Source organism: Callospermophilus lateralis, chromosome 1, assembly GCF_048772815.1.
Source record: "Callospermophilus lateralis isolate mCalLat2 chromosome 1, mCalLat2.hap1, whole genome shotgun sequence".
NCBI lineage: Eukaryota > Metazoa > Chordata > Mammalia > Rodentia > Sciuridae > Callospermophilus > Callospermophilus lateralis.
The window spans coordinates 14,701,047-14,726,624 of NC_135305.1; the positions used below are offsets into that span (position 1 = coordinate 14,701,047).

Consider the following 25,578-nt stretch of genomic DNA (forward strand, 5'->3'; position numbering starts at 1 on the left):
AGCGGTAGTGCACTTGCCTAGCATGTGCAAGGCCTTGGGTTCAATTTTCAGCACCACATAAAAATAAATGAACAAAATAAAGGTATTATGTTCAACTACAAATAAAAAATGAATGTTTTTTTAAAAAAGAAAGAAAGAAAATGGCAGGACTGGGTGCCGTGACACATGCCTGTAATCCCAGCAGCTAGGAGGCTGAGGCAGGAGGATTGCAAATTCAAAGCCAGCCTCAGCAGCTTAGTGAGGCTCTAAGCAACTTAGCAAGACCCTGTCTCAAAATTTAAAAATAAACTGGCTGGGGATATGCTCCATGGTAGAATGCTAGCCGAACATGTATAAAGCCCTAGGTTCAATCCCTAGAACCACAAAAAAAGAGAAGGAAAAATGGCAAGGTGTTTTGGCTCCTGTCCCTAGTTGTCAGCCACATTAATTTTTTGTGTGGTGCTAGGGATGGAACCCAGGGCACTGGATGCTAGACCAGCACTCTACCACTTACTTAGCTATGTCTCCAGCCCCATTGTTTTGTTTTACCTTATAAAAAGAAAAAAGTTTAGCAATGGACTGGGAGACTGGGGATGTAGCTCAGTGGTAGAGAACTTAAGGTGTATATAAAATTTATAAATTTTTTGTGTGTGTTTGTGTGTGTGTATGCATGGAGTACTTTCAAATTTTTACCAATAAGATTATATTATCAGGGCTAGGGATATAGCTCAGTTGGTAGACTGTTTGCCTTGCATGCACAAGGCACTGGGTTCAATCCCCAGAACCACACACAAAAAAAGATTATGTGATCAAAAAAAAAAAAAAAAAAAAAAAAGTATTGAGGCTATAGGATTTTTATCACTTTTTTTTTTTTTTTTGGACTAAGAATTGAACACAGAGGTGCTCTAAAACTGAGCCACATCCTCAGCCCTTTTTATTTTTTATTTTGAGACAGGATCTCCTAAGTTGCTTAAGGCCTTGCCAAGTTGCTGAGGCTGGCCTTGAATTAGAATCCTCCTATCTCTGCCTCCTAAGTTGTTGGATTACAGGCATGCACCACAGGCAGGGCTTTTAGGGCATTTTCTAACCTACATATCAGCAGGACCCACCTGACCAGGGACTATAGAAGGTTAAGAAAAGAAAAGGAAAGAAAAAAAAAAAAACAGGAAAACAAAATAACTGAGCATATTTGTCCTTCTCTGCTGACCATTATTCCTAAAATAGTATTCCTGGCACAAGGCCCCGCTTCCACAACTGAATGGACCCTTCCCTCCCTTGACTCCCCAAATAACCCAAAACTTTCTAAATAGACCCCAAAACCAAGTCACAGGGAAAGCAGTGGTGTGCCCTCCACACACCCCAATTTTTAAAGTTCCAGCTGCCAGTGGAGAGGCCCTTGGGAGCAGCCTTCACTGCCTGCCCATTGCCATGGTCAGGAACAGGATGCTGGCCCTTTGAGAAGGAAGGGCTTTGCTGCCTCCAGGATGTCCAGCTTGGGGTCCAGTGAGCGGCCAAGCCCCTCCAACACCATAATGGCAAACACAATTGAGGCAAAGTTGCTCTCAAGCTTTACCTGAAACAGAAAAATAGCAGTTCTTCCTGAAACCGCCTGATAAAGATGGGTATCCTGGATAATCATGTTATTGTCCCCCCTCAGTCACTCTTGTACCTAGCCCATATGACTTTTACCATCTATCTAACATTCTTCCCAACACCCCATCACTCCTCAATCCTGCCTCCCTGCTCCCAGGAATCAGAGCAGCCGGACAGGTCCAGTCAGTCCACTAGGGCATCAGGACAAGAAGCACCTGCTTCCTGGGTAGAGCTTTACCCCACTCAGGAAAGAACTAAGTGTGACTCAGATGAATTCCAAGCCTCGTTAATGTGAGCCAAGGTGTCACCCACCCTAATCTTGGCAGGGGGTGTTCGTTTGTTACTAGTTTTGGGTTTTTTGGAGTTCTGGGGATTAAACCCAGGACCTTGAGCATGTGAGGAAAGCACTCTACCAAAGGGCTATGTCCCCAGCTTTTTAATCTTGTTTACCTTTGATGGCAGACTGCCTGAAGGCCAGAGTCCCTCTTTAGGTGGACTAGCGAAAACTATCTGGATCTAAGGTGGCTTCCAGAGTGACCCCACGTAACCTGGAAGTTCATGCTAAATGACACACATCTAGCACCATGACAACTGACAACTGCCATGACTACAACCAGAGAGAACCATGAAAGGAGGAAAAAGAGGTGGTGCCCCAATTGCCAGAAACACCTCTCCCTGATCTCAGAAAACACATGAATATTCCTTCCCTTTTTTAGCCTATCCTTCCCTCTCTTTTTTTTTTTTTAACCCAATAGCTGTAACCTCCTGCATCTCAACAAGTGGAGAAGTTGATTTGTGAGTCTATCTCTAGCTTCTCCTTTTCTTGGCAAAAAACAAAGTCTCCTTCACAGTTGGAGTTTGGTCTCTGTTAGGTCCAAGATTCTGAGGGAGGACAGACCCAGCTGGGGGGGAAGTACGGTAACAAGGAGGGAGAAGCATGGAATGCCTGAGTTGGGCCGTTATTGTTAAACTCGCTTTTCTACATCTAAATATCACAGATACTTAGACTGAGGCACAGATGTGACAGATACAGACTAACCCTGTGTTGAAGGAAAGGCCCTGCTGAGCCCGCCGGAGGAGACATGAAGCGCTTCTCCTTGCAAATGGATGGTGGTGAAAGTGCTCTCCAAAGAGCCCTGCCCACCCTGGCTTCCCCAGTGATGTCCCCTCAGACTGGGCCTCACCTTGTGAGCCATCAGCAACTTAAAGACACTGGAGAGAAGGCTGGAAACGTGAAGCTGGAAAAGAGAAGGAGCCAGTACAGACGCAGAGAACTCCAGAACCACTTCTCCCCCTTCCAGGACCCCATCCCAACCCTCTTCCCACCATGCTCACTCTCTCACACCAGTGGGCAGGAATAGGACTATCCAACACACTCCAGGAAGGACACCACCCCATGATCCCCACCTCGTCACAGGTGCCTTCAGGACAAGCTTTGGAGGCCAGCCAAGCCATCCCTCAATGCACACACAAAAATCACAACTGAAATGACATCAACAAAGTGCTACTGGCCATTTCTTGTGCTGATCTGCTCCTGCTCATGACCTTGGGGAGGACACAGGCAGGTTTTTAGGAATGTGTGTAATATACAGGGTAGGCTCTGGTCATATCCTTGGGAAACTCCCTCCCTGCAAGCTCAGCAATCTCTGGAACAACCACACCCCATAAAGGAGGGATCTCTGCCACAGTGGCCACCTGGAGTACCCAAGCCAAGGAGTCAGAGATTGCAGTGGGCCTCCTTGTGCCTCCTGGAAGAATGGGGAGAGGAAAAGTTCTATTGTCTTTTCCTGCCTAGATAGACATATTCGTTCTGCCAGCAAAGAAGCCTTCCCTAGACCTGGGACTGGTTCTGTCCATAGATAAGAGCAATGAGCACCCACTGGACCTGCCCACCTTCTCCAGAGTGATGGTATTCTTCCTGGCCTGGGTCACCAGTGCAGCCATCTCAGCCTTGAACTCCTCCACATCCCTGCACTCACTGGCCCGGGCGTGATGAAGGATGAGTTCAGCCACTTTATGACCCTAAAGATGCAAAAGAAAAGAAAAGCAGCCTGGTAGAGTATACAAACCTAGACCTGGGAACTGGCCACAGTCTTTCAAAGCCTCTGCTAGGCAGCAGGCCCTGCTTGGCACAGTCAAGGCAAACGTTTACACACTCTTCTTTGCCTTCCTGGGCCACATGGGGCATACATGGGGCCAGAACCTAAGTCCTGCTGTAATAGGGCAGCTGGTTTAGAAGGGAGGGCAGAATCCCTCCCTCTGCCCTTCTGCAAGGTTGTTACCTCTCCTAAATCCCTGTAGTCCACCCTTTTCCCCAGGAGGTTGGGATCCATTCCCCTGGAATGAAGAAAGAAGAGACGCACACCCTAGGTGAGGAAGACCCTGCTCAGCACATAGTCTTTCTGCCTGACTTCTCTTTTCCTCCATGTAAAAACCTTTTGCACCCTGAACCACATTCCCAAGATGGAGCTTGGAGGATGGTAGCCCCTCTTTCTCCTTCAGAGCCAGTCCTTGAATAAAGCTGATCCCTTCCTACCAACTCTCATCTGCCAAATATTGACTTTCAAGTGGTGAGTGTCCAAGACTTGTTCCACTGAGATTGCTGCTTATTCTCTGCTGCCAACCATGTGGCCCAGCACTGAGCCACGAGGTCCTTCCTGCTGCACTGGAGCAGTCAGGCTCTCTTAATGGATTCTTCCTGCCCAAATAGAGCTGCCTCCCCTTGTCTGCCCCAGCTCCTGGGCCTTCTCCCTGCTCCCTTGGGACCATGCTGATCAAAACCCCCACAGTCTCTTGGGACATTTAGCCCATCCCCAGTGATCATGAAGAATGCCCATCACCTCCCACAGCACAGCTCCAGGAATGCTGCTCTTCCTCCTTGGGCTGAGAGACATTTGTCCTTCACCCAAATCTGTACAGAAGACTACCCTGGCCCCACCTTTACTGCACCTCAGGTCACACTTTCAAAGTGATTTCAGCCTCCACTCTCGGTTGTTCTCCTCAGAACCCTGCTAGGCAGCAACTCAACTTAATTTTGCATCTTTTTGACAGGAGAGGGGATGCCAAGGATTGATCTCAAAGGAACTGTACCACATCCTCAGGTCTTTTCATTTTTTGAGAAGGATCTCCCTAACTTACTGAGGCTGACCCAGAACTTGCAGTCCTCCTGCCTCAGCCTCCCAAGTCACTGGGATTCCAGGTGTGAGCTACTGTGCCCAATTGCTTTTTTTATTTTATTCTTTTTAAACCAGTTCTCTTTCACCGAGGGAAAAAGAGAATTCTTCAACAGACAGCCGGAGAATGTCTTCACACTCACCCTTGACGTGGATTCAACAGTAAGTTCCTGAATGCCTCTTCTCTAGTAATAATTCCCAACCCTTGGAGCCCCTCTGAGTCATAGGGAAAGGCTGACAAACAACTCACATTCCCCACACCAAAGATCCCAGTGTGTCTTGACCCACATGGAAGGTATGTTCTCTATAAGGTGGCTTCTCCCAACTGGCTGTCTTGTACCCAATGGCACAGACCGGGACAGCCATTATTTGGTCAAGAGCCTGATGTTCCTACTGCCCACCTGTGCATTTGCTGAAGAAGGAAGAGAAACTACTAGAATACAAAGTGTTTGAAAAGGAGAAATTCCTTCCAAATGTTATAGGCCAGGCTATATGGGCAATGATCAAGCAGAATCCATTTTACTTTGAGACTCCATGTCATGTAAGAAATGCTTCTCCCTTGGGAAAATCCTGCCAACAGTTGCTTAGCATAACATATTTGGCAACACTAAATGGCAATTTGTATATACTGTACTTATGCAATGTACCCTAACCATATAAAATGTCAGAGAATGTTTGTCTAGACATTAGTAACCATTTTTTAATTGTACTCAACTAAGGTTGTTTTGACCCACTTCCCCTTCTGCTTATGATTCTAGATCTCATGATCTTTGTGGTTTTATTTATTTTTTATTTTTTTAATATCTTTATTTTGCGAGGCAAGTGCTCTACCACTGAGCCACAACTCCAGCCCATATCTTTGTTGTTTCAAATCATAGCAACAGCTATGATTTATTTGTGGTTTTGAACTATGAAAGACTTGCAATAATCCCTAAAGGGGGTCAAAGAGTACAGACTTGCAGCCAACCTCTAGGCTAGACAGCTGGTGAATAAATTCCACCTCCTGCTCCAAAATTGACTTGGTGATTTATTGCAATCTTGCCATAACACCATGGTTACCAACCATAAACTGCTCAGAACTGGCCTGACCTGGGTGCCGGTAATGAAGACCCATAACACAGCTTAGGGTCATCTGCTCCTTTCCACTCCACTATGTCTAGCGGCAGCACCCTGGCAAACAAGGGCACTTAGAAGAATAAGTACATTGAGGAGCCCTGCATTAAGATAGACACAGCTCCTCAGAGCCTGAAAGATCCCAGATCCCACCCCAGCAGATCTCACCTGCCCCATGACCACAGCCAGGAAAACTGCCCGGAAATTTCTCAGATCTGCAGCCTGCAGCTCAGCCACAATGCCAGCATCCAGCAGCACCAAGCGCAGGGGGCCCAAGGCTGGCACCATGGCCACCACCAATGTGTCACAGACATCCACCTGCTGCAGCTGTGCCTCGTGGCTCAAGGAAGGTCCATCAGCACCCTGGACCAGGATGTTCCCAGGATGAAGGTCTGCATGCACGAAGTTATCTACAAATATCTGGAAAGAGATGACACCATTCAAGGCTGAGTCAACCCTTACCACCCAGCACCACCAAGTTACATGAAGAAAAGGCTTCAGGGTGACATAGTAAAGAGGTGTCCTGTTTCACAAAGCCTGGGGATGTCATCAGTTCAGAATGTGTGCAGGGACAAGCTAAGTCAAAGTTTTCAAGAGAAAAATTTATTTTCAAAGTAAAGCAGACCAGACTACCTTTCAAAAGACTTATTTTTATTTTTACATTGTGACTTGATTCACTGATGTTCTAATTAAAAAATAATTATTCTGGGCTGGGATTGTGGCTTAGCGATAGAGCGCTTACCTAGCATGTGCAAGGCCCTGGGTTTGATCCTCAGCACCACATAAAAATAAATAAAGATATTGTCTCCAACTACAACTAAAAAAAAATTAAATAATAATAATAATTATTATTATTGTTATTATTATTATTCATTGTTTCTCTCAAAGCTCTATGTTCCTAAAATTCATAGAACTATATTTCTTTAAAAATGGGGCTGAGGGCTGGGGATGTGGCTCAAATGGTAGCGCGCTCGCCTGGCATGCGTGCAGCCCGGGTTCGATTCTCAGCACCACGTACAAACAAAGATGTTGTGTCCGCTGGTAACTAAAAAATAAATATCAAAAAATTCTCTCTCTCTCTCTCTCTCTCTCTCTCTCTCTCCTCTCACTCTCTCTTTTAAAAAAAAAATGGGGCTGAGAGGACTGGGGTTGTGGCTCAGTGGTAGAGCGCTTGCCTAGCATGTGTAAGGCACTGGGTTCAATTCTCAGCACTGCATATAAATAAATAAAATAAAGGTCCACTGACAACTACAAAATAAAATAAATATGGTTGAGGACTAGGCACAATTGCACACACCTGTAATCCCAGCAACTCAGGAGACTGAGGCAGGAGGATTGCAAGTTCAAGGCCAGTATTAGCAACTAAATGAGGTCCTAACAACTTAATGAGATCCTGCCCTAAAATAAAAAAAATAAAAAGGGCTAGGGATGTTGCTCAGTGGTAAAGCATCTCTGGGTTTAATCCCCAGTACCAAAAATAAATAAATGTGTAGACAGATAAATAAATAAGGGCCTGGGGAATTAGGTATATAATCAGTGGTAGCATGCTTGCCTAGCATGAATGAGACCTGGGTTCTTCAATCCCTAGCACTACCAAAAAAAAAGTTCATACAAGCCAGGCAGGGTGGCAAACACCTGTAATCCCAGCAATTTAGGAGGCTAAAGCAAGAGGATCACAAATTTGAGGACAGCCTCAGCAATTCAGGGAGACTCTGTCTTAAAATAAAAAAGAAAAATGAGTGAGGATATAGCTCAGTGGTAGAGCAAAGTTCAATCCCCAATATTACGGGGGAAAAATTTTTTTTTATACAGCCACATGTGGTGGCATACACCCATAATCCCAGCTACTCATGAGGTTGAGGCAGAATTGCAAATTTAAGATCAGCCCAGACAACTTGGTCCTGTCTCAAAATAAGATAAAAGGACTGGGGGTTTAGAATAGTGGTGGAGAGCTTACCTAGCATGCAAGAAACCCTGGGTTCAGTTTCCAGAACCCCCCCCCCCAAAAAAAATTTACTATCGAGGCTCTTTGTCTGAACTCTAGGCAACCTAGGCAGGTCTTGCTCACCACAGTTTCCACAGTACACAGATGCACACTAGAGAGAGAGTGCTCAGCAGAAGCTGGGGTTCCTATGAGCATTTGGTGGGCTCAGCTACCTTCCAGAGTACACTTCCTCAACATGTGGCTCCCTACTTGGCCCACCCTCCTTCCCAGATGCTGAGCAGAGACCCAGCATCTCTGATACCAATTTGACCACTGCGCTGGGCCTGAGCACCCAAGCCAGTTCAAGAACTCACCATCTTCAGGAGCATGTTGATCCCCAGCTGCGCAATCTTCCTCTTCAAATCAATGGGAATTCCTGCCTGCTGGTAACTGGACACAGGCACGCTCTCCTTGGAGAAAGCCCCAAGAGAAAATAGTTTTTTACCCTAGCCAGCCTACCCGATTCCTGCTGCTCCGCCCCCACATGCCACATTAGTGCTGCCTCTCACTGACAGGGGTGGACCCAAACAGTCTGATCTTTCTCAGATCCCTTTGGAATCCGTCATCCACACGTTAATTTTAACCTGCTTACATTTCTCTTCTGACACTTTTCAAAGGACAAGTTTCAGATTTATTGGAAAGGAAACCCATCAGCTGTGCCACTGATAGGGAAGAGATGTTTGGTGCACTGGAAAAAGATAGAACCAAGTATGGAGAAAGCTAGCTTCCAGTCAAGGATCGGCCAATAGAGCCACAAAGGAGCTCTGGGACCTCAACTGGGAAAAGGGGAAAGAAAGGGAAGCCAGAAGAATGGGGAACTGATAAATAAGCATTTTAGATGGCTTTGTTTAATTCATGGTCAAAACAACTATTGAGATAGATCTTGTTATCCCTAATTAAATAAAAGAATAAAAGTCCAGAGTTCATGTGCCTTGCTCAGGTCACACAGCTAGGAACAGTGGATGGTTCCCCTCAGACCCTGGATCTCATATTACCATCTTTACAGAGGAAGCAGGACCAGAGGAGAGTTAAGGCAAATGATGACACAGAGCACCTTCTGCATGGTGAATGGTTTGCACTCAATGTGTCACTCTCTCCAGAGACGACCTTGTGGGGCAGGAACTCTTGCTGTACTTTCTAGGTCACCAGCAAATAATATGGTAGGTTTTTAAATCTAAGAAGTCTGAGGCTGTGGGCAAGTTCTCAGCCAACTCGCCACTGCCTCCCCTCCTGTCGATCTCCCAGCTCCTCCTGATTTTACAGGCAAGGATCACACCCTCTCCCAACTAAAGTCTTCACAGGGGCAGCCAGCTGCTGGAGTGAAAGGCACCACAGAGTCTCACTTCATATGTTTCCACCAACACATCCCTAGTGACGAAGGGACGCAGAGGGGTGGGAAATTTGACAGATGTCACATCCCGGAAGTTACGCTGGAAATGTTCTAGATTCCTAGCTTCATAACGTAGGTCAATCTAGAGAAATAGAGAGAAAAGGGCTAGTCTGAGCATGCAACAGTCACATGTGAAATGCCAGAGAGGGGCAAGCCATGAGACTCACCCTGCCTTTTCTACCAGCTTTTCTTGCACAACTCCCCAGGAAGAGCTGGGGCATAGCTCAGTTGGTAGAGTGCTTGGCTGGCATACACAGGCCCTGGCCTGGGTTTGATCCTCAGCTTCACTTCAAAAAATAATTTTCCCTAGCTGCCCAGAAGTCCCAAATCTCCACATGAACTCTAAGCTGCTGCAGACAGCAGATACCCCAGAAGGATTTGAGCCACTCTGCTTCTGTGTTATCACCTTCCTGCCCACCCATCCCCTTTACACCAGCCAATGGATCCCCTGCCCCATCTCCCAAGAGTTTGGCTTCACTGCCCTCTCGGGCAGTCTAGTGACATTCAACTGGCCAGTCCTACAGCCCTCTTTCTATTGGGGCTACCTCCACGCAGCCCAAGTCTTCCATCTGAAGGTCAGCCCTGCCCTCTATCCACTGCAATAACACTGCCACCACTGAACTCCAGTGGCTTGTGTTTGCCAGACTCAAAGGACTAGCCCCACTTTTTTTTTTTTTTTAACAATACTGGGGACTGAACCCAGTGGTGCCTTGCCTTTAAGCTATACCCCCAGTTCTTTTTAATTTTTAGTTTGAGACATGGTTTCACTAAGTTGCCGAAGCTGGCCTTAAACTTAGGCTCTTCCTGCCTCAGCCTCCTGAGTCACTGGAATTACCAGCCTCCCATTTTTATCTTTTTGGGGGAGGATACTAGGGATTGAACCCAAAGGTGCTATTTATCTCAGCCCTTTTTATTTTGAGAGAGGGTTTCCATATTGTTTAGGGCCTCACTAATTTGCTGAGGCTGCCCTCAAATTTGCCATCCTCCAGCCTCAACCTCCCAAGTAGCTGGTATTATAGGCATGCACAAACCATACCCACCCACCCCCTGTTTTTCGAATCAGGGATTGAACCACCCAAGGGTGCTGAACCACTGAGCCACATCCCCAGCCCTTTTTTATATTTTAGAGACAGAGTCTTGCTGAGTTGCTGAGTGCCTTGCTAAGTTGTCAAGACTGGCTTTGAACTTGCGATCCTCCTGCCTCAGTCTCCCAAGCTACTGAGATTACAGGTGAGCACCATGGCACCCAGCTCCCCAACACTTTTTAGGTTTTATTTTGAGATAGGATTTCACTGTGTTGCTTTCATTAAGTTGCTGAGCCTGGCTTCAAACTTGCAATTCTCTGCCTCAGCCTCCAGAGCTGCTGGGATTATAGATATGGGCCACCATACCCAGCTGGCTCCCATTTTTATCTTAATAATCCTCTCTGGGCTCCACTGTGGTGCTACTGATGCCCATTCCTTCCAAACTTCTCTTCTTCCAGTCACTGCCCTTCCCTCTTTGTGGGCCCCCTTTGCCTTTCTAACTGTCCATCTTGGCCAGATCAGTGCCCATGTCTCCTAACATCTGGCTACCATGCTGCCTGGACATGCCCCAAGCAGCTCCCATGATGACAGCATCCTGTTCTCAGGGCCAGACAAGAATACCAGCCTCCAGACTGTCAAATTCAACTACATCTGGACATCACTCTGTGGAGACCCAGAGACCTTTGAACACTATGGCTAAACTGAATTTACTTTGTCCAGTCCTTTTGTTCTCAGTCACCTATCAATCACTAGACCATACCATCTCCCCTCCCTCCATACCTAAGGTGATCCAGTGCCATCAACCCCCAAGGTGATGGTATCAGGGGGTTTTGAGAGGTGAGTAGGTAGTAGGTCTTGGAGATGAAGCCCTTCTGAATGGTTTAGTCTACTTATAAAAGAGGCCTGAGAGAAACCCTCACCCCCTTCCACCATGCAAAAATACAGTGGAAAGGCACCACCTATGAGCCAGAAAGCTAAAAGACACCAGACACTGAATCTGCCAGCACCTTGATTTTGAACTTGGCCTCCAGAACTGTGAGAAATAAACTGTTGTTGCTTTTAAGCTCCCCATATCATAACAGCCCAAATGGACTAACATGAATCCCTGGGACTTAAAATCTTAAATCAGACGATACAAAGGAAGACTTAGTATATATTTGTTATACTATATATACTTAGAAATCCTTATCTTCTCACCAATCCCTGGAAACAAAGTCAAAAAAGACAAAAGTGCAACTTGGCTAATTACTCTTCTGAAAACCTACCAAATCCTGCACCATCAGATTGGATGCAGATGTCTACTGGACTCAGACTAGCCCCATGGTGTTTTTATGAAGTCTGGTTTATAAAAATGTCCCAAGAGTCCTGAACAGGGAAGAAATCCTTATCTTCTCACCAATCCCTGGAAACAAAGTCAAAAAAGACAAAAGTGCAACTTGACTAATTATTCTTCTCACTCTGGAGTTCAGTCTCTGATGGTAACAGAGCTAATGCTAGATATTCCTTCAGATTCATTTCAATTTTCTCCCAGTCACAAAGGAACATTATTTCCTAAGTTCCCCACAATTCCATGAGATCAAAGCCCTGATCTATACTGGGAAGAAGTGATTTCCCCACTTCCAGGCCTAGTTACAAAATCTCTTCCATGATCCGCCAAGGCCTCCCATTTCCCCTGAAACATGCTGAAGATGGTAATGCAAAGCTTGGGAGGAAATTTGATCCCTGAATAACTATGGAACAGCACCCTATTTTCCCCCAGTTTAATTGTATAAAAGCAAGAAATAGCCTTGTTGCATGAACCCTCTGAGATTTGGGTGTTCTTTGTTTTGTCAGCTAGTGTTACCCATACTAAATATATCATGCTCACCACATACTGGGAAATTATTCATTCAGAATTCCCTAAGCAGCTGCTAATGGCAAGAACAATGTTAGCTGTTATTTACAATTGAGGGAAGAATTCACCTGTTGAACCATAAGCTTCTCAAATTCCTCCACAATCTCAGGCAAGCTAAGCCACTTGATTCCTGGCAGAAGTCCAAGGACTCGACTCCCAATCTTCATCAGCAGCAGGTCTATATGCACCTGAGCGAGCAGGCCAGGGTGCAATACCTGCCAGAAAGAGGAATAGTGAGACAGGAGGAGGAATCAGGAGGACACATTTACCTAGCCAGTGCAGGGTCCCACCTTAAAAAGAGCCAAATGGCTTCTTCACAGAGCAAAGAAGTGGCCCCAATCCCCACTATGCCCCAGGATGGTGGTTCCTTCATCCCAGAGGTAGCAAACTCCAAATCCTCCTAATTTTCCTCCATCAGACTATTTGTACCATTGCTTGTAAAGTCCAGAAATAAAATAGTTTGCACATTACAGGTATTCAAATATTGGTTAAGCTAAAAGAAACAAAGGTTGAGCATCCCCAATCCAAAAACCCAATACCCAAAATGCTCTAAGATCCAAAACTTTTTAAGCAGCAATATGATGCCACAAGTGGAAAGTTACACACTTGACCTCATGTAATGAGTGGAAGTCATAACCCTGGTACACTAAAAATACTATGTAAAATTACCTTCAGGCTCTATGTATAAGGCAATATGAAACATAAATGAATTTCATAATTAGACTTAGGTCCCATTCCCAAGATATCTCATTTGGGTTTTTTTCCACATTTTTATTGGTACATTATAGTTATACATAATAAAATGAGATTTGTAGTTACATATTCATTCATGCACACAATACTATATAATTTGGCCAAATCACTCCCCCCTCCCTCTGTGTCTCCCACCTTCTGGTCTCTTTCCTCTACTGATCTCTCTTTGATTTTCATGAGCTTCCCCTGCCACACTTTTCTTTTTCCTTTTTCCTCTCTAGCTTCTGCATATGAGAGAAAACATACCATCTTTGACCTTCTGAGTTTGACTATTTTGCTTAACACATCTGTCTTTAGTTTCATCCATTTTCCTGCAAATGATATAATTTCATTTTTCCTTATGGCTGAATAAAACTCCATTGTGTATATAGCGCACATTTTCTCTATCCATTCATCCACTGATGGATACCTAGACTAGTTCCATAGTTTGGCTATTATGAATTTTGCTGCTATAAACATTTTGAATATGCAGATATTTAAAAATTAAAAAAACATCCAAAGCACTTCTGGCCCCAAGCATTTAGGGTAAGGGATACTTAACCTGTGAATGGATAAAATGTGGGGGCGACTTGCATGAAGGCATGTTTCTAAATTGGGAGAGCTCAGTGAAGCACTTACTTTCAGAGCACTTACTTTCACTGCCACTGGTATGAGGTGATCCGGGTGGCCAGAGGCCTGAGACACGACTGCATTTGATCCAACCAGTTCAGCTTTAGGCAGAAGCAGCTTTTCTAGAAATGACTGGTCAGCAAGATTTCCTGGAGACTTCTGCTCCTTCTCAAGGTGTCCTAAGAGCTCCCTGAGGCCACCAACTGCCCTAGCTCCTGAGGAAAGTTGCAGGCAGGCGGCCTGACCAAGTCTCTGATCCTTCTCCAGGAAGGCAGTGCTGGCGAACGCTTTGTACACCTGGGCCACGCAGCCTGAACCCACAGGTTCCTGGGTCTCAAAAGACAAGACATTCCCCCAGTCCTCCCCAAACGCCTGCCGGAGGAACTGTTCCGTATGGGTCCAAGGGTGAGGAGTAACTCGGACATGCAGCTTGGAGAACAGGGCACAGAAAGCCTCGGAAAAGAGATCGCGCCGAGTGCTGGCCCACTGACCCAGTTTAATATATGTTGGGCCCGAGGTCTCTGTGGCTTTCAGAAGTAGGTGGAGCCAGAGTGTGGAAAGCCTGGGAGCCAGGTAAGTGAGAGGGTAGAGGAGGAGGAGGGGAAAGAATTTTGCCAAGAGAGCACCAGCCCGAAGCCAGATACGGAGATGCAGGAAGACAGAGCTGAGCGGGCCAGCTTGGGAGACCCTCTCCACTGGCCCATTTTCAGCCAAGTCACTCCAGTGAGCCCTTCGCTGACACAAGCTGTCAACGGGCCCCTCACCAACGTCCCCGTAGGCTGAGATGAGTTTTGGCAAAGTGCCCAGGAGAAGCCAACAGAATCTGGTATTGCGATAACACCCCAAGGGTCGGAGAAGACCAAATTCCTTTCGGAGCTCAAAACACCTTAGATGGGACCAACAGAACCTAACAGAGATGCGCCAGGGGGTCACCATCTTCCCCAAGGCCCACAGCCTAGTCGGTCATCTATGGGGACGCTGTGAGTAAGGCAGAGAGGAGTCCGTGGTGCGGCGATGCTGCGACCCCGCCTCCGGGGAGCAGCCCAAGCTCAGCCCTGCTCCTTGTCCTGCCCCCGCAGGGCCACCCACGCCACCCCCAGGCCGCCCGAGGGGCTGCCCAAGCGGCCACGCTCCACACCAGGCTCCTCGCCTAGGCCTAAGGCCCGAGACCGGCCGACGTCCGACCCCCGGCACCCAGTGGGGGCTGCCCGAGATGAAGCGATTGTAGAGCGGCGGGAGCCGGGACAGACAGACGGACGGTCAGGCCCGGGGCCGCAAGGGACCTGCAGAGGGGACCGCGGGCGGGGCGGACGCAGGATCACCACAGGCTGGGGCCGGCCGCGAGATCGCGGAGGTGCGGAGCCCGGGAGGGGCGGGGAACAGGGGCGGGGCGCCGAGGGCCAGGCGGGGTGCAGAGCGCGGGGCGCCGAGAGCCGGGCCGGGAGGGTATGCGGAGAGGACCGGCTCAGGAGAGCGAGGGATGCCGCAGGGAGCAGAGGCACGCAGGGCGGTGGGCAGGGGAGCGAGCTGAAGGGGGACCAGGGCCTGGGCGCCCGGGCGGGAAGGGTGCCGCGGCCCAGGGCTTCCGGGAGCTCCAGCAGCCCTGCCGCCCCGCCCCGGAGCCGCCCCTTAAAGTGGACGCAGCGCGAACACGGGCGGAGGTTTCCTGAGTCTCAGAAACAGAATTATTACTATTGCTGCAGCTCTTGTTATTATTAATGAAATTTTATTTATTTATTTTTGCGGTACTGGGGATTAAACCCAATGACCGGGAACTTGGGATCCTCCCACATCAGCTTCCCCAGTCTCTGGGATTATGGGACTGCGCCACCACACCCAGCTTCCAGAAAGAAATTTAACGCAAAACAGAAGCACCTTCCCCAACTTCTCCTGTGACTCTCTCCTCTGACAGCTTCTTCTCTTTCATCACGAATTGAAGGCAGGTTCTGAGCACAGGTCTGCTTTTCAACCTTGCTAGACCCTGGGGGTGGGGAGTGGGGTCCGGGGTAGGAAGGTGGGAGGTGTCTTGGATGGTTGGGAGTGCCAGACTGCAGTGATTTGGTGATGGCATTTGGACATGGAGGGGTGGCTCCAAGAAGGCCATGTTCATTCATGCAACTAATACTTTCTCAAATATTTGAGCTCAACAAATCCTCTTTGACATTCATGTTGAATCTCAATAATATGTATTGAGCCAGGTATTGCCCTCCTCTTGAGGTAGTGGATACTTATGTCCAGCATTCAGAGGCTAATCACTTAAGGAAAGGTCCCAAATGTGCAATTTCAAAGTGTGACAAGATCCACCAGAGCAATGAAACTAGGAGACACACATTGGAAGGAGCAGCTTTGGATGGGGGTGCTTCCTGGAAGAAGCCAGAAGAATAAAGTCCTAGCAAACAAGGTGGCTTGGGCTGCAATCCCAGCAAGTTGGAGGCCACCTGGGCAATTTAGCAACTCCCAGTCTCAAAATAAAATTTAAAAAATACAAAGGGCTGGGGGCATAGCTCAGTGACAGAGAGCTTACCTAATGTGTGCAAGGGCCTAGGTTCAATCTCCAGTACTACAAAAACAAAACACCCTAGAATAGAAAGGAATTTAGAATGGGTTTGGTTTTATTTTGTTGAGGTGGTAGGAATTGAACCTAGAGCCTTTTGAATACTAACCAGGTACTCTGCCACTGAGCTGCATGCCCAATCTCTGATGTAAGATTTTGAAGTGTGTGTGTGTGTGTGTGTGTGTGTGTGTGAGACCTTGAAGAACCAAAGGGAGGTCAGATGACCCGGTTGACCAAGGGAGAGGGCAATGGAGCTTGGGAATCAGCCCTACGGTCACTGATGGGGCTAGTAATTCAAGCCTACAGCCATCTTCTCTGCCATTTGGCATTCAAGAGTCTGCTGCCTTGTGCTACCATAGCTGTCTCTAATCAATACCCTTTATCTCCACATGGTGAGAGACTTTCAGAAGTCTAGTCAAGAGTGGTCAAGGGTTGAGAGCATCACAAGTGGAAGGGCCCCCAGGAAATGACCCATGTCCCATGTCCACTGCTGGCAGTGTAATATGGCCACTCAGTAGCCTTAGGAGTATCCATAAATGTGTACCTGGGATGCTGATACAGTCAGGAATGGGGAAGTGGCCAATGGCTCCTATGTTGTTAACTAACAATCTATTTCCTATTGCAGAAAGATGCTGCACACCCTTTGCTGTTCCCAGGGCAGACATCATACCTAACACTGTTTGAAATATGGCCAGTCAAGCCAGGCACCATGGCACATGCCTTAATCCCAGTGGATTGGGAGGCTGAGACAGGAGAATCACAAGTTCAAAGCCAGCCTCAACAACTTACTGAGGCCCTGAGCATCTTAGTGAGACTTTGTCTCAAAATAAAATATAAAAAAGTGCTGGGGATGTTGCTCAGTGGTTAAGCACCCCTGGGTTCAATCCCTAGTATCAGAAAAATTAGAAATAAAAAAAGAAGAAGAAAGGAAATACAGTTGGCCATTAATATCTTCTTTCTCCTGAATCATTTACCTGCTTTATCCCAACGCTGTGCACAGAGGACTGGGAATGTAGTTCAGTGGTAGAGTGCTTGCCTAGCATATGCAAGGCCTTGACTTTAATCCTCAATACCACAAAAAAAAAAAAAAAAAAAAAAAAAAAAAAAAAGAAGAAGAAGAAATGTGGGAGACTCCCCAGCTGGGTGATTGAGGCATCCTGCAGCAGCCATGCCAGACTGCCCCACCCTTCTCTATTCTAGGGACAGTATCTTCGTGTGTGGGCGTGTCTTCCTAGAGCCCCATGGGTGGAGCTATGCTCACCTATTCCTTTGTAATATTACCCCTTGCCCTGTTTGGGATAGAATGTTCCATGGAAACACCTTTTGTGTGTCCCCTTATCTTACTGTGCCTTTGGATGTGGCCTACCTAGATGTCAGTCAACCTGCTGACAGCAGACATCAAAACTCAGCCCCCTGAAACCTGACCCCTTGCCTTATTTGAATAGCTTCTCCTCAATAAAAGGGGTCAGCTCTCTCACACTGGTCCACTGGCTTGAGCTCTGGCTTGAGCTCACTCCCCCCCACCACTCTTAAGGTCAAAGGAGCCATCACCCCAAAGAAAAAGGTATTTCTGTCTCTAGTGTGGTTATTTTATGCAACCCAATTAGCCCAGTTCCCCTGGAGTTACCCCTGAGTGTTTTAGTTGCGAGAAACCCGGCAAAAAAAAAAAAGTGCACAGAAGTCTCGTGTATGTCTGATTTGCCAAAATGTTTATAAAGAACTTCACTTTGTTATTTTTATGGTACTGGGAATTTAATCCAGAGTGCTCTACCACTGAACTACACCCCCAGCCTTTTTTTATTTAGAGACAGGATCTCATTAAGTTGCCAAGACTGCCTTGAACTTGTGATCCTCCAGCCTTAGCTTCCTGAGTCATTGGAATTATAGGCATGGGCCACCATACCTACTTGAAGACTTCATTTGAAACCAGTGTCCTCTAACAATGTGACTCCAGGCAATTCTCTCTGGACCGTTGCTTCTTATGAAGCAAAATGGGGAAGGAAGTTCAATTAGCTCAACTAAAAAATTCTACAAGTCCTCTATACATACATTTATGATTCTAGAAGTTGGTATATTTATCAGTAGTTACAAATAAAAATTCTGGAGCTCAATAAACCTGGTTTCAGTCCCGAGTCTGGGTTACCTTGTCCCTTGGGCAAATTACTTAACTCTCTGAGTCTCCACTCCTCATTTACAATGTGCAGGTTAAGAATAGTACCTACCCCACAAGGAGCAAACCAGAAGATGTCTATGGTGTGCTTAGCACCATGTTTCACTTAATGCTATCGAATATTGTCATTTTTGTTATCTAGATAAGTAAAAGTTGTTCTGTTTCTCCTTCATATGACAGGCATGTTCTCACAAATTTGGAGGATGCATTGTGGAAGATCTCATTTAAAATAAAGCCTTTGTGGCATCCTACAAATTTACCTAGAACAGAGGCTTTTAAACTTTAACATCTATCATAACAACCTGGAGGGCTGACTCCACCCCCAGTTTCTGATTCTGTAGGTTCAGAATGAGGCCTGAGAATTTGCATCTCCAACAAGTTTCCATGTAAGGTGGATGCTGTTGGTCCTGGAAACACAGTTTGAAAACCTCTGACCTTGTCATGGTGGTGAATTTAACAGTGGTTAAGGGCCCCTGGGCTCCATCCCTAAAGAGTGAGATGGTGGTGGTAGCAATGGTGGTGATCGTGATGGTGAAGGAGTAGTGCCATAAAGAGGATTACTGAAGGATTACTGGGGCCTATGTCAGTTCGGAGAATGATGTCATACATTTTAAGACATCATGGAGGGCTGGAGATTTGGCTCAAGCGGTAGCGCGCTCGCCTGGCATGCGTGCGGCCCGGGTTCGATCCTCAGCACCACATACAAACAAAGATGTTGTGTCCACCAAGAACTAAAAAATAAATATTAAAAAAAAAATTAAAAAAAAAAAAAGACATCATGGACAGCAAAAGCAACCAGTTATATCAAATATGTAGGGTGTTTTTTGTGTGGTTGGTTGGTTGGTTGAGTGGTTGTTGTTATTCAATGCTGTGGATGGAACCCAGGTCCTCACAACATGCCACACTGAGCACTGAGCCACACCCCAGCCCAGGAAAATCAAATGTGAACCTCAGTCAAAATGTGTAAGGGCAGCCTTTAAAAATCACAGGCTTTGGCTTGAAGTGGAGCCACTTCTCATGTGGATAACTTTATGTGATCTGTTTCAGGATTAGCAACAGCAGGAATGTACATATTAAAGTGATTCATGAGGGGCTGGGGTTGTTACTCAGCTGTAGAGCACTTGCCTAGCATGTGTGAGGCACTGGGTTCAATACTCAGCACCACCTAAAAATAAATAAATAAAATAAAGGCATGCTGTCCATCTAAACTAAAAAAGATGAAAATAAATAAAGTGATTAATGAATTAAGAGATTGACTATACAAAGAGACAAGAGCCAAACCACCTCTGATAGTAGAACTCTGACCCATGACTTCTGCCACCATATGCCCAGAACATTAGGACTTACTTGATTAATGACAGCCACCTGCCCTAATTTTAACTCCACTTCCAATTCAGAACCAACCCTGGAGAGCCAAATGTCCTCTTCAAATCAATCATAAGATACCCTCACTTGCAGCCTTCCTGTGCCAACAGCTTCTCACACCAGCGCACTGGAACCTCTTTTTGTCTCTGGGACCCTTTCCCACTAGCATTTGAGTCTCCACTTGTATTTGAGTCTCTTGTCAAATGTGATGGCAGCTGACTTCCTTGCCATAGGAAGCGCTCAGTAAGTGGCATATTTTTCCTCATTTGGGTATATGGAACATGCTGAAATCACAATCATTGGCTTTACAGACTCTTCTCAACCATAGAAAGCCAGGCAATTATTACTAGTCTCCAATTCTTGGAAAGATCCCTGCCTCTGTTCACTCTAGTCCCACTAGGTGGCACTATTCCTCTATGAAGTGCAGCCGTGCTCCTCCGCTTCCAGACCCCACGGGGAAGGGAAAAGACCAGGAAAGCCATGCAAAAGCCAGTCTGTCCTGATTCTCTTTTCATATAAACCTAATGATTGTGATTTCAGCATGTCCCATATAACGTTGTTATACGGCAGATGTGACACACAGCAAATACTGAGTCCTGGCAAAGCAGGGAATTGGCTGGTCCAGTTCTCAGCCTCTGTACTTCCAACATTCCGGGCAGGATTGTTCTTTGTTGTGTGTGGAAGGGGGCTTTCCTGGGGAGGATGCTTAGCAGCATCTGTGACCTCTCCTCACTTGACACCAGCAACATCCCCTGTCTTATTCTGTTCAGGTTGCTATACCAAAATACCACAAACTGGCTGGTTTATAAAAAGGAAACATTTACTTCTCACAGGTCTAGAGGCTGGCAAGTCCAAGATCGAGGTACCAGCATGGGTGGGTTGTTTCTTCATCTGTTAAAGAAGCTAGTATTGGGACTTATGTCTTGGGCAGTCTCTGAGAAGCATTAATACTACCAGGTGCCTACTCAGAAAAAACTAGAGTGAAGATGTGAACAGGCAGCAGCTTTTGCCCTCTGCCTATCTGAGAAGCTGGAGTTGGGGGGATCTGAAAGCCTGCCTAGCCTCATCTCCCTAGCAACTGCCACCATAGAGAAAGGAAATGACTTTCCTGAGGTCACATGCCAGCTTGGGCAGTCAGACATCACCTGTCTTGCCTTTGGCCAGTTTTTTCCCCCCAGGACTGGGGTGCTCTACCACTGAGCCCCAGCCCCAACCCTTTTTTATTTTTCTTTATTTTTTTTGAGACAGGGTCTTGCTAAGTTTCTCAGGGTCACACTAAATTGCCCAGGCTGGCATCAAACTTGTGATCCTCCTGCCTTAGCTTCCTGAGTATCTGGGATTACAGGCATGGGCTACCACATCTGACTGGCAAAATTTTTCATTTTGATTTAATTTGATTTGCTCTGAATTGTAGGAAGTGGTCAGATATTAGGGCTTTCTGGAAAAACGTTCTCCAAGCAAGGTGTGTGGCCTCTGAGGGGCAGTGTGGTAATTTACAGCCATTTGGTGGTCTAAAGACTGAGATCACAGCCTAAGGAGGGTTTTAGTAGGGGAAAAGTGAGCTGGCAGGGCTGGAGCCAGCGGGTACAGTGCCAGCTCATGACCTTGTGTGATTAAACACTTCTGTGGGGATTCTTCCCTGCTCCTGAATCTGGGGAGATTGGCTGGTTGGACCAGATGATGGAAGATGTCTAGAGGCAGGATGTAGAATCTCTGTGCCCTGAGCATGGACAGCATGCAGAAGAGCGGGACTTGGCTGTCCTGACAACCTATTGTCTTCTAGAATCACAGTGGACACAAAGAATGACAACCACTTCCCCAAAGAAGTGCATGCCTCTAAAAGGCATCCGGGTGTCCTCATTCTTGTTCCTTTCCTCAGTGTTCAACTGGATCCCCAAAGGAAGCCAAAAAAAAAAAAAAAAGGTAAGTATAAAAGTTATTAAGCATTGCAGGCTTGATATTTGAGACTTTGCTTAATGGTAAATGATATGGCAAGTCTAGTCCATGACTTAGTTCTTTTTCATCCTAAAAACACTAATCCTTTTTTTTTTTTTTTTTTTTGAATTTTTTTAGTTGTAGATGGACACAAGACCTTTATTTTTTTATATTATTTTTATGTGGTGCTGAGGATCAAACCCAGCACCTTGCAGGCACTTAGCAAGCGCTGTACCGCTGAGCCACAACCCCAACACGCTAATCCTTTTGATGTTATGAATACTTTAATTCTTTTTTGGGGTGAGAGGTACTGGAAGTTGAACCCAGAAGCACTTTGTCACTGAGCTACATCCCCAGCCCTTTCAATTTTTTTTGAGATAGGGTCTCTCTAAATTGCTTAGGGTCTCACTAAGTTGGTGAGGCTGGCCTCAGACTTGTGATCCTCCTACCTCAGCCTTCTCAGCTGCTGGGATTACAGGTGTGTGCCATCCCGCTTTTTTTCCCCCTTGGCATTGGGGATAGAACCCAGGCTTAATGTGTGCTGGTCACACACTCTGACACTGAGCAAAGCCCTGCTACCCACCCCTGAACACTTTAATTCTTAAAAAAAAAAAAAAAAAAGCAAAGCAAACATCCTCCAAAGTAAGCTGGTTTGGGGGGCAGGGGTGGACGTGAAATAGTAATGGTTCTTAGCCAAGAGTTATATATTACTGTGTCATTGGCCAATTCAGAAATTCTCTGAGATTTCCTGACAAGTGTCGGTGACCTGGGGTAATAAACAAAGGCCATTTGCTCTACAACACCCCCTCATCAGCCCCCCACAGCTGCCCATCTTCCAGTCCTCACACAAGAGGTCGAGGCACCAGTGCATCCTGGGAGAGAGGACAAAGCTATCTCTACCAAAGACTGGGCCCCTCGCACCAGAGGAGGACAAAGGAGCCCTGGGGCCTCAGTCTGGGCTCTTCACTCTTTGGCCTCTGTTGTGCCTCTCCTTCCCACCCTCCCACCCTCCTGGATTGCATCTGATAGGGACCAAGAACACACCAGCCTGGGGAGGAGGTTTGGGTGGATGCTTGACTTGGTTTTGATTCCTGGGGTGGGGGGGAGGCAGGCTGGTGGCTGAGGTGGGATGAGGAGGAAAGTAGTAGCTGCCTGTGGAAGACTTGAAGGGAGCTGGCGCTGCTCTCCAGCTGGCTCCTCTGGCTGCGAGTCTGCCAGGGGCTTGGGGCAGGGTGTGAAGGAGCTCCTACAAGGGTGTGTGGAGGTGAGTCTACACTTTTCCCTGCTCCTAGGTAAGTTCCCTTTTGGCTCCACTTCATCCAAATGCTGTGGACCTAAGAATAGATAGGAGCTCTTCATTCTGTGCCAGCTAATAAATAAGTAACCAAACCTCTTGCCTATCAACTACCTTGTATGTGCCTTCCACTGTGCCTGATAGGCAGGTAATGAGATAGAAGAGGGATTCTGCCACCCAAGAAATGTGAGCACCAGAGGGTCCCAGTGACCCAAGCTGGAGAACCAGGTCTCAAAAGGATGAGTCCAGCAAGGGATGTCCTGAGAAACGGTACTTCCTGTCCCTTCTAGGGCTGAGACATAGCAAGGATATGAATTGGACACTGACCCAGCAATCTCCTTTCAAAGTGAGTGGTGCTGCTAAGTGCAGCAGCCCATGCCTGTAATCCCACCAGCTCAGGAGGCTGAAGCAGGAGGATCGTGAGTTCAAAGCCAGCCTCAGCAACAGCGAGACACAAGTAACTCAGTGAGACCCTCTCTTTACATAGAATACAAAATAGGGCTGGGGATGTGGCTCAGAGGTTGAATGTCCCTGAGTTCAATCCCCAGTACCCCCGCAAATAAAGTGGGTGGTGCTGGGGAGAGCTGTGCCCTGGCATCGAGTGGTAAAACTCAAAGGACATGGGTTGAGCCACACGGGGCCTGGGTTGTGTGACCTCAAATAACCTTATGGAGTTGGCTTTTCCATCCACAAAATGGTTGGGATTGATTTTTAATTGCTCAGGGTTGTGGGGAGGACTTAGTGACATGACATGTAGAAGTGCCTGAGACAAAAAAGAAGCTCAAGAAATCTTTAGCTTCCAGAAGGAATCTCAGTGGAAATGTGACAATTTTTTTTTTTTTTTTTTTGGCAGGGGTGGGAGGGTGTACTCAGGCTTGAACTCAGGGGCACTGGACCACTAAGCCACACCCCCAGCCCTATTTTTTGTATTTTATTTAGAGACAGAGTCTACACTGAGTTATTTAGCGCCTCAGTGCTGAGGCTGGCTTTGAGGCTGGGATTACAGGCATGTGCCACTGCACCTGGCCTTACTTTGTCTATTATTTAGACACAGGGTCTCATTGAGTTGCTTAGCACCTTGCTGTTGCTGAGGCTGGCTTTGAAGTCGAGATCCAACTTCGCGCCACCGTGCCCAACAGAAACATAACAAATTGAGGGAGATGTCCATAGGCCCTTTCTGAAACTCTGTCCCATTTTGATTGGGCTGGTCTTCATGGACCCCTTCAGGCCCTTTCACTTCCCTGATGCCTGAGATGAAGTAAGGCCCCTGCTGCCTGACACTTGTCACAAACCTGACAGAAGGTCTCTTCTTGATGATCTGACTTGGACCTCAGAATGCAACTGTGCTATTTCCATCTTGTATGTGATGACGCTGGGACTCAGAGGCCAGGCAACCTACTCAAGAGCTGGATTTGGCCATCCAGTCCCAAGCCTGTGTTCTTCAATGGGACATTGGAAGGAAGAAGGAGAGGAAGTAACAGAAGTTCTGCAGTGGTCCAGGCCTCACTGCATGCAGGAAGTAGGATTAAAGGCTCAGAGAAAAAAATCAATTCTGCCTTCTTCATCTCACCTCAGCCCTCCATATCTGTGGGCTCCACATCAACAGAGTCAACCAGTTACACGTGGAAAATAGTTGAACATACATATACAATTGAACATGGACAGCCTTTTTATCATGATTTGTCATCCTTGTCGTGATTCCCTAAACCTACAGCCTAACAACTACTGAAAATAATATTTATACCTGTAACCCCAGTGGCTCAGGAGGCTGAGGCAGGAGGATCATGAGTTCAAAGCCAGTCTCAGCAAAAGGCAAGGCACTAAGCAACTTAGTGAGATCCTGTTTCTAAATAAAGTACAAAATAGGGCTGGGGATGTAGCTCAGTGTTCGAGTGCCCCTGAGTTCAATCGCCAATACTCTCCCCAAAACAGTAATTAAATTGACTTAACTAATATAAGTAATCCAGAGTAATCTAGAGATGATTTGTAGTATATGGGAGGATGTATGTAGATTATATGCAAACACTGTGCCATTTTATAGGAGGGGCTTGAACATCCAAAGATTTTGGTATCCTCAGCGGGTCCTGGAACCAATCCCCTGTAAATAGAGAGGGATAACCATACCTCCCACACCAGGCCTCATTTTCCAACATGAAGAGAAGCCAAGGAGAGGCAGGGCGGGTGGGCCATGAATGTACTGTGGGAGTAATGGGGGTCATGAGTTGGGAGGAGAGGGAACTCCTGCAAGGTCTTTTAGACTTTGGCACACAGCACCCACCTTGAAAGGCTACCCTGCCTTCCAGAGCTAGAAAACCAGGGCTTGGGAGAGACCAGGGTATTATCAGCTGGAAAAATTCCTGGAGGGGCTAGGGTTCTAGCTCAGTAGTACAGCACTCACCTAGCACATGTCAGGCACTGGTTCCATCCTCAGAACCACATAAAACTAAATAAATTAAAGGTATAGTGTTCACATGCATATATATATATATATATATATATATATATATATGGAAGCCATGAGGGGCGGGGCCACATAGGAAATGAGGGGAGTGAGCAATGTGTGAGATCCCTTTTATTTATTTATCTATCTATCTTTTGGTACTATGGATTGAATCCAGGGATACTTTATCACCAAGCTGGACCCCCAGCCTTATTTAATTTTTGAGACAGCATCTTATGAAATTGCTGAGGACCTTGCTAAAACTGCCCATGTTGGCCTTGAACTTGTGTTCCTCTTGCCTCAGTCT

At 46.6% G+C, this 25,578-nt stretch overlaps 2 protein-coding genes across 6 annotated transcripts in view; one reads left to right on the forward strand and one right to left on the reverse strand.

The window, feature by feature from the left end:
* Positions 1-796: 796 nt before the first annotated feature.
* Adck2 (aarF domain containing kinase 2) lies at positions 797-15,054 on the reverse strand. Of its 2 annotated transcripts, XM_076832624.2 has the most exons (8): positions 13,538-15,054; positions 12,220-12,366; positions 9,186-9,314; positions 8,157-8,252; positions 6,027-6,278; positions 3,466-3,594; positions 2,757-2,810; positions 797-1,552 (listed from the first exon to the last, which is right to left on the reverse strand). In XM_076832624.2, exons 1-8 carry the CDS (start codon positions 14,447-14,449, stop codon positions 1,412-1,414), a joined length of 1,860 nt encoding a protein of 619 aa, XP_076688739.2. In that variant the 5' UTR covers positions 14,450-15,054; the 3' UTR covers positions 797-1,411. The 2 variants fall into 2 exon arrangements, with proteins under 2 accessions (XP_076688739.2, XP_076688746.1); XM_076832631.2 differs by lacking the exons at positions 8,157-8,252; positions 9,186-9,314.
* Positions 14,006-25,578, forward strand: part of Dennd2a (DENN domain containing 2A) — a 104,297-nt gene continuing 92,724 nt past the window's right edge. For 3 of the 4 annotated variants that reach the window (XM_076832573.2, XM_076832581.2, XM_076832591.2), the window contains exons 1-2: positions 14,327-14,493; positions 14,593-14,867. The gene's annotated coding sequence lies outside the window, so the exon portion shown is untranslated. Of the gene's footprint in view, positions 14,087-14,326; positions 14,494-14,592; positions 14,868-25,578 lie in introns of those variants that run through there. The other variant, XM_077109169.1, reaches the window with a different exon arrangement.